This window comes from Tachysurus fulvidraco, chromosome 19 (assembly GCF_022655615.1).
Source record: "Tachysurus fulvidraco isolate hzauxx_2018 chromosome 19, HZAU_PFXX_2.0, whole genome shotgun sequence".
In the NCBI taxonomy this organism is placed as follows: Eukaryota; Metazoa; Chordata; class Actinopteri; order Siluriformes; family Bagridae; genus Tachysurus; species Tachysurus fulvidraco.
The window spans coordinates 20,826,944-20,842,224 of record NC_062536.1 but is presented as its reverse complement, the minus strand read 5'-3'; the positions used below and the strand labels follow the sequence as shown (position 1 = coordinate 20,842,224).

The 15,281-nt window shown below is 40.2% G+C and overlaps 3 protein-coding genes across 6 annotated transcripts in view; 2 read left to right on the top strand and 1 right to left on the bottom strand.

The window, feature by feature from the left end:
• The window catches only part of LOC113656948 (scavenger receptor cysteine-rich type 1 protein M130-like), a 158,567-nt gene that overhangs the window by 92,351 nt on the left and 50,935 nt on the right, over positions 1-15,281 (top strand). The window contains exons 7-11 of the mRNA XM_047803959.1: positions 5,931-5,996; positions 6,464-6,772; positions 6,952-7,014; positions 7,117-7,233; positions 7,393-7,488. Coding sequence (XP_047659915.1) covers positions 5,931-5,996; positions 6,464-6,772; positions 6,952-7,014; positions 7,117-7,233; positions 7,393-7,488 — 651 coding nt within the window. The remainder of the gene's footprint in view (positions 1-5,930; positions 5,997-6,463; positions 6,773-6,951; positions 7,015-7,116; positions 7,234-7,392; positions 7,489-15,281) is intronic.
• LOC125139577 (scavenger receptor cysteine-rich type 1 protein M130-like) overlaps positions 1-15,281 on the bottom strand; it is a 257,256-nt gene that overhangs the window by 202,789 nt on the left and 39,186 nt on the right. The gene's annotated exons all lie outside the window — the stretch shown is intronic.
• The window catches only part of LOC113650187 (B-cell receptor CD22-like), a 1,781,460-nt gene that overhangs the window by 1,756,239 nt on the left and 9,940 nt on the right, over positions 1-15,281 (top strand). The window lies entirely within an intron of this gene.

Sequence of the window (15,281 nt, the reverse complement as noted above, 5' to 3'; positions counted from 1 at the left end):
CTTTTCGGACAGTGGACTCCCTATCTATCAATGATAATCCCAGTGATTGTGGTATTACTCTTATTATGTTTGTTTGGCCCTTGCATATACAAATGCATTCATTACATCATAATGTCCAATCTAACGACCAAACAACTTGTGAAACTAGACGATATTGACGATGACCCTGAATGGAGTCCTCCGTTCAGCGATGACTATTTCACTGAATTTGCCCAGACTGATCCAGAAACAGACAAAGGTGAATACGGACAGTAGAGACTGTGACTTGTAGTGAGGTTACGACTTGATTAATGCTTAATGCTTTGCCTTTAACTGCATATTTCTTATATATACGGGTCCTGTCCCCACAAAAACAGCATATTATCCACTAAAGATCATGAATTTTATGAAGCATTCATGTGAACCCTACAGGGGTAATGATACGCTGATGTGAGACTTTACATGATTAGCTTAAGATTTAAGTGATTATATTCTAGCTGATTAACAATGTTGTAGATTAAGTAGTTGATTAACAATACTGGTATCGATCGATCATTTAGAGTTTAGATTTTGTTACAGATTAATGATTAGTAAAATTTTGTGTATTGTCCCAGGGACAAAAGGGGGGAATTGTAGTGGAAATTTTTACTTTAGAGAAGAACACATGAATCTGTCCTTCTAGGCTTCTGTATTTCCCATGGCTGGTAGTTATTGTGACTGGAGATTTCAGTTGTTTCTTCCTAAAACTGCATTTAATCAGACCTTTCCCATGAGACCTTTTCTGTTCCCGTGGGATTAGCTTGGTCAGAAGATGAACAGGCGATGCTTCTAAGCCAATGGTGGATGATGTTTTGGTTTTACATGTCCTGTTTATTTTATTCCTGTCTATAAAATGCTGGTGTTATCAATAATGGAGGCCCTTCCTCTCTGATTTTACATGTAGAGTGTTGGGTCCTTCTGCAAAGCTGAAAACAATAAACCGTGAAAACCTTTATACTCTTGCCCGTGCCTGTTGGTGTGATATTTTTATGCTTTAATTCTCTCGAACCTCAAAACTTCCACAACAGTGTGTAATAATAATAATAATAATAATAATAATAATAATAATAGTGTGTGTGTACTGATACTCACTGTGTGTATGTGTGTGTGTGTGTGTGTGTGTGTGTGTGTGTGTGTGTGTGTGTGTGTGTGTGTGTGTGTGCACTGATACTCACTGTGTTTGTGTGTGTTTGTAATTATCGCTTTCTGGGGACAACACTCTGTTTACACACCAACATCATGGGGACCAAAATCTTTATGGGGACAAAAATCCACGTCCCCGTAAGGGTAAAGCTTTAAAACGTGTTAGAGAGGCTTTTATAGGTGCCTCACGTTTTTTTAGTTCTGGCGCATAAGTCATGGTCTGGACAAGGTGTGTGTGTGTGTGAATGGTTTGCTCTATGTCGCCCCCTGTAGTCTGGAAACGGTATTTTTGGGGAGTTTAGCTGACCTTCACACACTCACTCACTCAGTCATTTTCTACCGCTTATCCGAACTACTCGGGTCACGGGGGGCCTGTGCCTCTCTCAGGCGTCATCGGGCATCAAGGCAGGATACACCCTGGACGGAGTGCCAACCCATCGCAGGGCACACACACACTCTCATTCCCTTCACACACTCTGCATGTCTAATTTATGCAAATTAAAGTACCGCCTACTTTGTAGAGGTACGTGCGTAATCTGCACATGCACACATCTGTGGGTAATTTGCACATGCGCAGTAGCTTTACTGTCACTTTAACATCGTATTAGCTATAAAACAAAGAGGTAAGACTATATGTTTAAAGTTTTGTTCAATTTGTCATTAAAATTGTTTATTTGAGCATAAGTTAAAATAAACAGAAAATGTAGAGAGCCTAATTAAACTGGTAGATAGCTAGCTTGTTAAGATATATTTATAAATCAAAACAATGTTTTCCGAATCATTTCCAAGTCATTAATACTAATCCATATTTCAGTCTTTCAATTTTCGTACTGTGTGTCAAATTACGCCTTTTTAAATCTAAAACGGTGAAATGAAATCCCTCAGTCTCGTTTTGGCGGAGTGTCGTTTTTTTGACTGCGCTAATGGTTCGTGAACACCTCACAGGAAGTAGGATAAGAACTACAATACCCATCTGCCCCCGCGGTCATTTGTTAACTAATTACACGGCTGTTTCCAATTGCGCTGATGAGAGATTCTCCAACATCTTCAAAACCAAATATAACCGAAGATAAGTTGTTTGGTTTTGTACTTTATAAGTTTGTAACTTTTTATTTGCGTGTTTCAACACATTATTTATAATTAATAGCAATGGTAAAGTGGTTAAATGGATTGTTATGCCAGCGGACTTTAATAGCCAGCTGAGCTCGCGCACGCCTTCTCTATCAAGCACATTAGAAAGTCTGATAATTAAAAAAAACCAACTCCGATAGTTGAAATGGGAATGTTTAGTGGTGTTTATACTTAAATCCAACTAGCTTCACCACACAGTCGGATAGTTAGTTTACAAAAAAAAGGTTTACAAGGAAATGTAGCTTAATGTTCTGTGCTACCGTTTGGTAGCCCACATATTGACTTATTATATTTCATTAACAATTAAAAAAAAAACATAAATAACAAGATGATTGGGCAACCCTTTGGTAGAGGCCTATATTAATATAATTATGGGGTCTGTTAAAAAAAAAAAGTTATATTATTAGCCTGGCCAAGCACAGCTCATCAGTAGATATGAATTTGTTTTATTATTAATCTTGGTGTGGTGTGACTCAGCACATCTTTGTTTGCATTAAAATACATTAAACAAGGACAAGAAATTACATATGATTATGGAGGAACAGACTGGCTTTGTCGTAGCAAGGTATCTATTTCTCATAGTTTGCCATAATTTTCAATATATAACCTGGATGTCATTCCTATTGTGAAATAATTAACGTTTCTTGGAATGAACATTTTGAAGTGTTCAAACATTGTCCTTTATTTTTAATTTTGTCAGTTTATAGTTTCTATACAGAGTCCCCACAAAATAGGTTTCAATTAGTTGTGTGTGAGTGTCTTGAGATAGTTGAAAGGATATGTTTATTTGGAACAGTGTCCCCTCAAATCACTTAAACCTGAACTGTGTTAAAGGTCCCCTAAAAGTATGATTTGGCCATGATGTGTTAAAGCTGTTTACTGCCATATTCAAGAATTAGATACAATACAAACTAGAGAACAGTGCAAACGTGTGTCTAAATGCCATAAATTTATTACAGAGCTTTTTAAAATATTCTATATTTAACCCTGAAATTATATTTTGTTCCTATTGTTTAACATTTTTCTTGCAATGTACAACCGATTTGTTTTGTGTAATCTAGTCTTCTTTTGGGTGCACTAAATTTTCCAAATATCCAATACATTTACAGGTTATGGAGGACAACCCTGCTGAGAACAATGTCCAAGAAAAACAACAGCCATCACAGTCTACATCTCTTCTGGATCATAATACTGCTACTAGTGCATCAGTGATTGAACAGGTACATCATCTCAATCATAGCAGTACTGTTTGCTAGAGAATTCTCTTTCTTTGTTGTACTTTACCACCTGCTTACTGTCTCAAGGAACACTAAGCATGATTTAAATCCATCTTCAGTGTACATGACAACAAACGTAGTGTAGAAAGCTGTTACTTGAGTGACATTTGAAGTGTCCAAACCATGCCCCTTAATTTTAATTGTGTCAATTTGTAATATCCATACGGAGTCCCCACAAAGCAGGTTGTAGTGTGTTTAGTGTGTGTGAGAGAGTCTTGGTATGGGGAAGGGATATTTGTAGTCTGAACAGTGTCCCCACAAATCACCTAAACCTGAACTGTGTTAAAGGTCCCCTGAAAGTATGATTTGGCCATGATGTGTTAAAGCTGTTTAAAAGCCAATCATGATGTATCATGATGTAACTCCTGTTTAAATAGAGACCACATAGCTGTCAATCAAACTTTAAGGTGCCTGTGTTAATATTCCTCTTTCACTGAGCTCTCGGCTGTTTGTTCAGGTCACACAGAGGCTCGGCTGGTGAACGGACCGGACTCCTGTTCTGGTCGAGTGGAGCTCCTGTACCTCGGCGTGTGGGGCACAGTTTGTGCTGTAAGCTGGGATATGAGAGCTGTTCTGTGTGCACAGCTGGATTGTGGGAGTGCTGTGGCTGTGGTGAAGGTGGACTGGTTTGGGGAGGGGAGTAACAACATCTGGGCTGATGTGTTTGATTGTCAGGGGAAGGAGACACACCTATCACAATGTGGCATCTCATCATGGAGTCGAGCTGCATGCTCTCATAAACATGACGCTGGAGTCATCTGTAATGGTGAGATATTAACATCACATACACCAGGTTACTGAATAAAGTCAGAGTTCATTACAATATTTAAATGACCTTCTTCTGCTTCAGGATCCTCTGTGGCGCTTCACAAGGGGCGAGTGCGGTTGTCTGGAGGGAGCGAGTGTCAGGGGGAAGTGGAGATTTATTTCAGGCAGGTCTGGAAGAGAGTTCTCCTGGACTCGTGGAGTCTGTCTGAGGCGTCTGTGCTCTGCAGACAGCTGGGCTGTGGCTCTGTGCTGAACTACCGCTCCTCTCCATCCACCACTGAACACAAACACATGTGTGTAACAGGTTTCAGCTGCTCTGGGAGTGAAGAACATCTGAGGAACTGCAGCAGTGCACAAGCTGAACATGTCAACTGCAGCTCCGGGGAACAGCTCTACATCACCTGCTCTACAACACCCACAAATGAGCAGGTCTGTAGAAAACCAGCACTTTAAAATGTAGTTTAAGTAACAGATCTCTGTCAGTAGGAAAGTAGTTGTTTAGCATATTAATTAAAAATACAGTTAATTTGCAGTTCATGGCAACAGAAAAAACATTTTCTCTGTCAGTCCTGAACTATAAATGTTAATATTTACATATCTGTGTGTGTGTGTGTGTGTGTGTGTGTGTGTGTGTGTGTGTGTGTGTGTGTGTGTGTGTGTGTAATAAAGATCCCAGCTCCATCAGGCTGGTTGGTTCTGGGGGAGACTGTGCAGGAAGGCTGGGGGTTTTCCACAGCGGCTCGTGGGGGACTGTGTGTGATGACTCATGGGGTATTGAGGATGTTCAGGTGGTGTGCAGACAGCTGCAGTGTGGAGAGGCCCTCAGTAACCACATACCAGCCTGGTTTGGTCCTGGAACTGGGTCCATATGGCTGAATGAGGTGGAGTGTGAGGGGAACGAGACGTCCCTGTGGAACTGCAGATATCAGCTGTGTGAAGAGGGTGAATGTGGACACCATGAGGACGTAGGAGTCGTCTGCTCAGGTACAGTGTGATGACTGACAATAAACCTGTTAGATATGTATATGTTTTATTTCAAAACTGAGGTCCAAAGTTCCTGAAATTCAACATGATAGTAAGGACCTGTTTATAAATGTAATGAATCTCAAATATATTTTCAAATAAAGAGATTTTACACATATTTAACTGTGTGGATAAAACAGGACGTTTTCAAATGAATTGTAAGTCGTCCTTCTCTCACCAGAGTTTAAAGAGATCCGACTCTCAAAGGGCTGTGAGGGGAATCTGGAAGTGTTCTACAATGGAACCTGGGGTAATGTGTGTCACAATCAGATGGCTGATGAGACGGCAAACATGGTGTGTGGAGAGCTGAACTGTGGAAGACGTAGCAGTCTGTCATACACTGAAGCACGAGTAAAATCTGCTCCTAACTGGCTGGATCATGTGAAATGTAGGAAACACGACTCTAATCTGTTGCAGTGTCCATCTTCACCCTGCGGACAGAACAGATGTGATAATCATGATGAAGTGGTTAATATTACCTGCACAGGTGAGTGGATTCAGTCTTTTCTGGTTCTGTACATTGTCATAACCTGCATGTGAAAAATTAATGCATTGATTTTATTACGGCAGATGATGGAAAGTCTCCACGTCCACCAGGAAACTGCTCTTTACTTCCCTCTCAGAAACACTGCTCAAGTAAGGAGATATAAGGAGAAGCTTTTAGTCCTGTTCTTCATGTGGATTTGATGGTGACAGAAGAGATTTCCTCTTGTATTTATAAAATCATTTTAAGAGAATTTTAATGTATTTCCTCATAGATCCATCCTGAGGACATCAATCTTTCTCACATTTCATTAAAACCAGTCCATCAGAGATAAAATCAGTAAACAGAAACCAAAGTCTGATCTTACTGCTTCAGATGATTTTATTCAGCAGACAATTAATTTATTTATCACACATCAAAGTTAGCAGCTGGATTTCAGGATGTTGTAGTTAGTTGGTATAAGATTCTTTTTCAGAACACCACAAAACCTGTTTTTAGTAAACTAGACCATGTTGAGTATAATATAAGGTTAGATGGTCATGGTGTTGTAGTGAGCTGTGTGACTGGAGCTGTTATTCAGTGTTGGTGTGTTTCCTCTTGTGTGATGTGTGTGATGTAGAACACTGGTCTCTCAGGCTGAGTGGAGGAAAGGGAAGCTGCTCTGGGAGGTTGGAGGTGTATCATAACTCTACGTGGGGCTCCGTTTGTGATGATCAGTGGAACATCACGAACGCTCAGGTGGTGTGCAGACAGCTGGGCTGTGGGTCGGCACTGAGTGCTGATGATCGGTTTGGTTCTTTTAAAGGGACTTTCTGGCTGAAGAGAGTGAAGTGTCGAGGGGATGAGATTCACCTGTGGGACTGTCATCATTCCCTGAAGAAACACACTGACTGCTCTCCTGCTGGAGTCACCTGTGCAGGTCAGAGGGGTGTGCTAACTTTTCAGCTTTCTGTCTCAGTGATAAGAATTGATAACTTTTATTTAGAATCGTAGATGTTTGCTTGAAATCACAGACCCTGAACTGTAAACACTGATCAGCATGTCATAAACCTTATTAACAGTTTATTTTTATTGTGAGACAAAGTGTTATTCATTCTGTGAATACAGACATATCCACCGTGTCCACTGCTACACCCATCACCACCACCACCACCACCACCATCAAATCAGGTGTGTATTTGTTTAATATAAAATTTATTACTGTTCATTAAGTTCTAAATATTTCTGATCACAGCGTCGTATCAAGATCCTCTTCTGTGTTTTTGACCTCAGTAAGAACTGGACCTCCATCCTTCCCTTCACTGGTTCTCTATGTGTTGGGAACGCTGCTCTTCCTGGCCTTAGTGCTTCTGCTGGTACTGTTTTACCAGAACAGAGTGCTCAGGAGAGGTACCACACTTTCACACATTTTATTATTATATTATTTAAAATCTCATTCTCATATTATCATTTATACTGTAAATACATTTAATATTATATTATAGAGTAATTATTATTATTATTATTATTATTATTATTATTATTATTATTATTATTCCCCACTCCCAGTTGTCTCTATGACGATGACACGTAAGTCTGAGCCTGAGGCAGTTTATGAGGAGATCAACCACAGATACATGGCTAGAAGAAGCTTCACACAAAGAGGTGAGTGATATGTGGACTGTTCTACATCACACTTATTGTATTCTATTTAAACTTCTATCTGAAATTCACTGCATAAAAATGATCAAATCACTCCATACAAAATACACTCCTCAATGTAAACTCAGTGATTAGAGCAATATTTTCCCCCAAATCCAGTGTGATTTATTTCTTTATGACAAATAAATAAAAATAAGCTCAATGTGTGTGAGAGGAAATGTGCAGTTAGAGTGTATGTGGTGTAGAGACAGGATTCTGCTGATAAACATCTATTAAAGCTTCTGTTTTAGTGCAGGTGTGTGCGTGTGTGTGTGTGCGTGTGTGTGCGTGTGTGTGTGTGTGTAATGTTCTGTACAGGTGCACCTCCTCCCTCCCTGTGTGTGATTTATGACAAATAACTACAAATAAAAATTTGGTGTATGTGTATTTTAGTTGATGGATGTCAGGAAAAATGAGTCCCAGTAAAGCATGATGGTCACTGGGTGTCCTGATAAATACTTCAGTGTGGTTCACGAAGGCAAGCATGGGTTCGTGTGTGTGTGTTTGTGTCTGTGTGTGTGTCTGTGTGTGTGTTTGTGTGTGTGAGAGTGTGTGGTGTGTGTGTGTGTGTGTACAGTATGTGTGTATGTGTATGTGTGCATATGGATGTGTGTCTTAGTGATGTGCGGATCGTGGTTATATCCGCTGGTCGTGTGAGTCTGTCTGTCTGCCTGATGATACATGAGTGAAATGCAGGAACTCTTTATATCTGATTCTTAAAGCAGAAATGGAGACACAAGACACACACTGGAACACAAGACACACACTGGAACACAAGACACACACTGGAACACAAGACACACACTGGAACACAATCTGTTAATAGGATAAAAACCAAGCGGTGCGAGTGAACACTTATGTAGTTCAGCAGGTGTTATGGAGACACATTTTATCGTCATGATGAAAACTAAGATTTAGTATAACTGAAATTTGACGATCGGGTGAGGAAATCTTAATCAGAGAACATTATGGTGCGGGGGGGGGGGGGGGGTGTCAGCGGGCGGAAGATTTATTTGAAGCAGCGGATTTGGGTGACGTTTGAGCTGAAGCGCACATCTCTAGTGTGTCTGATTTCCTGGACAGGTGCATCCCTCCTCTCTCTCTCTCTCTGTGTGTGTGTGTGTGTGTGTGTGTGTGTGTGTGTGTGTGTGTGTGTGTGTGTGTGTGTGTGTGTGTGTGTGCGCGGGCTAATATGTGTGTAAGATATTGAGAGGGTGCCTGTGTATTTATGACAAATAATTAAAAAGAAAAATTTAGTATTTGTGTATTTTAGTGAATGGATCTCAAGTGAGAGAGAGGGGGAGAGAGAGAGAGAGAGAGTGTGTGTGTGTGTGTGTGTGTGTGTGTGTGTGTGTGTCTGCTTTCCTGGACAGGTGCATTTTCCCTCTCTCCCTCTGTGTATGTTAAATATGTTAAAACTTGTTACGAGCCAAAAATATGGAACTGTCTTAAATAGATAAACATTTTTCATTCAATATGTTCAGGTTGTTTTATATTTTAAGATCTAAATCAATATTCTGTGTTTTTTTTCCTGTTGATGTTCTATACGTCTCCTCATAATATATATATAATCATAAAAAATGCCCCCACACACACACACACACAGCTGCTCTCTCTCTCCTAACTCTCTCGAAATACACACAGGTATAAAGTGTTTAGCTGGACACCCAGCCAGTTACTGTCATGGTTTATGTGGACTCACCCTCCATAATATTACATAAATAAAATCCCTGTAAAAAACACACATATGTAATTCTAATATGAAGTGCATATAGCTGATTTGCACTGTTGGAAACTATTATTATTTTCTCATTTATGTTATTAATATTTAACAATAATGTGCAAAATTTTGTGACCATAACAAAATTTTAATAATAATAATAATAATAATAATAATAATAATAATAATAATAATAATTATACAGCAGCATCCTAACAGCGCCCCCAGCAGGTCAAGTGAGAGAAAATATTTCGCTAAACAGAAATCTCAGTTTCAAAATTCTTTACTGCCATCTTGTGGATACAAAATTGTAATGCTCTTAATTAAAAAATAGTAAAATAATCATTTAAAAAGATTAATCTTTCTAATCCTGAAGCCTGGAGTAAATGTGTGTTTATTAATTCAAACATTTAATTGGAAAATTCTCCAAATTCTAGAATATAGCAAACATTATGTAATATTACTTAAAATTCATTCATTCATTTATTCATTCATTCATTTTCTACCGCTTATCCGAACTTCTCGGGTCACGGGGAGCCTGTGCCTATCTCAGGTGCCATCGGGCATCGAGGCAGGATACACCCTGGACACAGTGCCATCCCATCACAGGGCACACACACACACTCTCATTCACTCACACACTCACACACTACGGACAATTTTCCAGAGATGCCAATCAACCTACCATGCATGTCTTTGGACCGGGTGAGGAAACCGGAGTACTCGGAGGAATCCCCCGAGGTACGGGGAGAACATGCAAACTCCACACACAGAGGCGGAGGTGGGAATTGAACCCCCAACCCTGGAGGTGTGAGGCGAATGTGCTAACCACTAAGCCACTGTGCCCCCCCCCCCCCCCCGTGTACATACACATTCATGCATAATGTCAATTACTGTGAACCTCTCTGCAATTTAGAGGGTGATGGAGATGGAAGCCAGACGAACTCCACATACTTTTATCTTTGTGGATGAAGCTGCATTCAACCTGGCAAAACCACAACACAGGGGAAGAAATGTAGTGGGACAGAGAGCGACTGTGGAGGTCCCAGGCCAAAGGGGAGCTAACATCACCATGTGTGAAGCAATGTCCAATGAAGGTTTGCTGTTACACAAACCACTCATTAGCCCCTACAATACAGAGAGACTCATTTCTAAATGACCTACATATTCGACTTGTGCCAGCAGAGGAGAGAAGCCAAAGGGCATCAAACTCCCCTTCCTTCATTGTTGTGTGGGATAATGTGGCATTCCACCAATCTGCTGCAGTTACAGAGTGGTTTGTGTCACATCCCAGGATGTCAGTATTATACCTGCCTCCATACTCCCCTTTCTTAAACTTCTGCATGGAGGTGGAAGGTGATGTTGATGAGAACTTGTGGCCAAAAGACTAGAACCATCACTGTAATTTACTGTAATGAACAACTACACATGTTACAGTAATGTGTAGAATGTATTTTATTTATTCTTTTTTATTATTCTGAATGAGAATTGTTGTCAGTGTTTGTTGGTCTGAGTGAGTTTTGTAGGTGAGATTAACTGTTTTGCACACATTCATGCTGGTAATGCTGACTGTGTGAAGAGTTTTGAAAATGTGGTTTCAGTAAGCTGAAAAAAACTGTAAGAATAAAAATGCAGCTTGTTATATTAAAAATAAAGCATAAACTCCTTTTACCTACAAATGATGATCTATTTTATTGTATAAACTTATTTCTTACTTTAAAAAACTGACCAGTGTTCATATGTTAGTCCATGAGTGAGTGAGTGAGTATTGTATATTGTTTTATTATTTTTACAGAGAATGTGAAGCAATATTAAAAAACATCCATCCATTTTCTACCGCTTATCCGGGGCCGGGTCGCAGGGGCAGCAGTCTAAGCAGGGACACCCAGATTTCCCTCTCCCCGGACACTTCCTCCAGCTCTTCCGGGGGAATACCGAGGCGTTCCCAGGCCAGCCGAGAGACATAGTCCCTCCAGCGTGTCTTAGGTCTTCCCCGGGGCCTCCTCCCGGTTGGACATGCCCGGAACACCTCCCCGGGGAGGTGTCCAGGAGGCATCCGAAACAGATGCCCGAGCCACCTCAGCTGACCCCTCTCAATGAGCAGCGGCTCTACTCTGAGCTCCTCCCGAGTGACTGAGCTCCTCACCCTATCTCACATGTGGACTGGTTGGGCAAACTCCCATGAAAAAACATCATTTATATAAATACAAATATGAGTTATTATGATGTTTTATTTTAATGTTCAGAACACAATAAAATCATTTAATAAGTTTTTGTAAAGGAGTGAAATCTTGTTATAAGTCTTTTTTAGTTTTATTTTAGTTTACTCTGTTTCTGTTGTGTGTGTGTGTGTGTGTGTGTCCATTAGTGTGTGTGAATGTGTGTGCCTGTGTGTGAATTTGTGTGTGTGTGTTTGTGTGTGTGTGTGTGTGTGTGTGTGCATTAGTGTGTGTGTGTGTGTGTGTGTGCGTGTGTGTACATTAGTGTGTGTGTCTGTGTGTGAATTAGTGTGTGTGTTTGTGTGTGCATTTGTGTGTGTGTGTGTGTGTGTGTGTGTGTGTGTGTGTGTGTGTGTGTATACATCATATGGGTTTTGAAGGAAATGAAGCTGAATTGTAGTTTGTGCTAAAGGAGGTATGGTGTGTTTGTTGAGACAGGTGTTTAAACTCAGGTAAGCAGTGTGAGGTTTAAATGATCAGTCACAGGAAAAAGCAATAAGACAAACATGAGGAACATCTGACAACAACATAAGATTAACATGAATGAGCCTGATGAGTTTCTGTACTTGTAGCAGGAACATCTGGTGATGAGGGTCAAGGTACAAATACACACTATTTACTAGTCAGGTGACGGAGACCAGGTGTAATTAATGATGTTAAAGCCACACACACACACACACACACACACACACACACACACACACAAACTAATGCACACACACACACACACACGCGCGCGCACACACACACACACACACACACACACACGCAGCACAACACCTTATTCAACAACATTCAACGAGTCAGTCTGTCCACATTGGCTCGCATTCTCAAGCGAAACCAAATCAGAATGAAACAACTCTATAAGGTGCCGTTTGAGAGAAACTCTCAAAGAAACAAAGAGTTCAGACGAGCAAATGTGGATGTAAGTACTATATCGACAGCAGTAAACTACACACAACATTGTTTCCCAGTGTACTGGATAACACCATATTGACTGATTTTTGTTTTTTGTTTTCAGGGAGTACTGGAAATGGATGCTCATGCAATCCCACATGAGTTCATCTTTATAGATGAGGCTCGGTTCATCATAGCAAAGACCAGAAGAAGGGGGCGAAACGTCATAGGCCACAGAGCCATTATAGATGTTCCTGGCCATATGTGCGCTGCCATCTCCAGTATGCATGGTGTCCTCCACCGTCATGCCAACCTTGGACCATACAACACAGCCCATATTCTCACATTTCTGTACAGACTTCACAACATTCTCATACCACCAGAGTGTATGAATGATGCAGACCATCAAAGGAACCGGTACGTTGTAGTATGGGACAACGTGAGCTTTCATCGTGCAGCCCTAGTCCAAAACTGGTTTGCTGACCACCCAACATTTCTCGTGCAATACCTCCCACCATGCTCACCATTTCTGAACCCCATAGAAGAGTTCTTTTCGGCATGGCGGTGGAAGGTATACGACCGGCAGACCTTTGTGTGCATGCCTCTTGTGCAGGCCATGGAAGAGGCATGTGATGAGATTGATGTGGGTGCAAATTCAGGGATGGATAAGGCACTCAAGGCGCTTCTTCCCTCGATGTCTGGCGAGGGAAGATATTGCCTGTGATGTTGACGAGGCGTTGTGGCCAGACCCGGCTGTTCGGAAAGATGCTGCCTAATTATTTTTCTTGCCTCTATTTTTTACTGTAAAATATTTTTTCTGAAATTTTCTTTTTCAGCTTACTGTTTTTTGTAAGAATATTTTTGTTCATATAAAATGTAAATATATCTGCTGTGACTTGTATATATTATTATTATAATTATATTATTATATATATTGCACTGACTTGTTTACTGTAGTGAAAAAAAATGTTACAATAACGTGTGTTATACGTGCTAATATTTCTGTGCATGTGAACAATCTGATGCATATTTTAGTATTATGGCAAAGCATACTAAAGATGGGGGTGCTTCTCATTATGCCCAACAGTGTGTAGTTGGTTAGGCAAAAATCTGGAAATATGAATGAAGTGTGTGCCATTTCATGCAAAAGTTTGATTTTGATAATGCTATGTGTGTAGTTTCGGTTGCAGTGCTTCATTTTGCAGGATATATGAGGTATTTTGCAGTTTGGGTGTGTGGTTTTATGAATTGTGTTAAGTATTTTGATAAAACCAGACTAGTTTGAAAATTTGTGTGGTAGCAATTGGAAAAAAACTGTAAAAGTGTTAGCGTAAATGTCAATGAATTTAATTAAAGCCCTTGTCCTATAGGGGGCAGCACTGCCACAGTCAGAATGATTAAATCTTTATAATTTTATTCACTGTACAATGTAATTAAACTCTGAAAAACAAATAAAACAGATAAATAAAAAGTAAACAGAATAAACAGAATAAATAGTAGCTGAGTTTTATAAATGTTGTAAAATTGGCTCTAGATAAAGGAGACTGTCAAATGACAGAAATCTAAGAAACTGTAAGTATACAGACAAACTAAGGAAGTGATTGTGGGTGTGATTGTGGGTGTGTTTGTGGGAGTGTGTAAGTGTGTGTAAGTGTGTGTGTGTAAGTGTGTGTAAGTGTGTGTAAGTGTGTGTAAGAGGAAGATCAGCAGTTTTGTGCTCACACTAATTCTGAGAACTGGACATTCGGAACACATTTAGGTAAGGATCAAACTTTTTTATTCTTACATCAAAAGGCAGAAAAGATGATAAACAGATGAATAAAAAGTAAGATAAGAACAACAAAGACATGAAAGGATCGAGGATCAAAACTGGAATCAGGAAATATGACTGAACAAGTGTGTAGTGTTCTAAAGTATTGTGTGGTGGTGATGCAGTCAGGTGTGTGTGTGTGTGTGTGTGTGTGTGTGTGTGTGTGTGTGTGTGTGTGTGTGTGTGTGTGTGTGTGTGATGTAGTCTGGAGGTGGGACACACAGCTATGACAATGATGACAAAGTAGTAAATATCCAACATGTGTATATTAAAACAGTCCTGTGTCTCAAGTGTTGAAGTTTATAGTAACTACACAAACTGTACACACACACACTGTATACACACACTGTACACACATAATACACACACACTGTATACACACACTGTACACACACACTGTACTATACACACACTGTACTATACAGACACTGTAATATATGCACTCTGTATGCACACTATATACACACAATATACAAACTGTATTCACACAATATATACACACAATACACACACAATATACACACTGTATTATACACACACAATATACACATGCAACACACACACAATATACACATACAATATACACACACAATATACACACATAATATACACACAATATACACATTATATACACACAATATACACAATATACACACAATATACACATTATATACACATTATATACACATTATATACACACGATATACAGACACTTTGCTTTTGGTTTTGTGTGGTGGTGTTGGCACCACCATCACAGGCTCCCCCTTTGCTCGGAGACCCTGCCCAGCAGTCGGTGGGGCCAAAGGGTGTAATTATTGGAAAGGCCACCCATGTTCCTGTGCTGGGCCCCGGCTCAGTGTTTGACCTGGAACAAAAAATATTGAAGAGAAAGAAACCATCTAGTTATCCATGGCACTCCCAGGGCATCCCTCCTATGGAACAGGTGATCGTTCCACGTGGAGGAATGAATTATCATATCGTCCAGGTAGGGAGCTGTGAAGCGCCGTTGGAGGCATCTCACTATGTCTATGAGCCTCTGGAAGGTGGCTGGCACCCCTTGCACGAAGAACAGGAGAACTTGGTACTGACAGTGCCCACTAGGGGTGCTGAA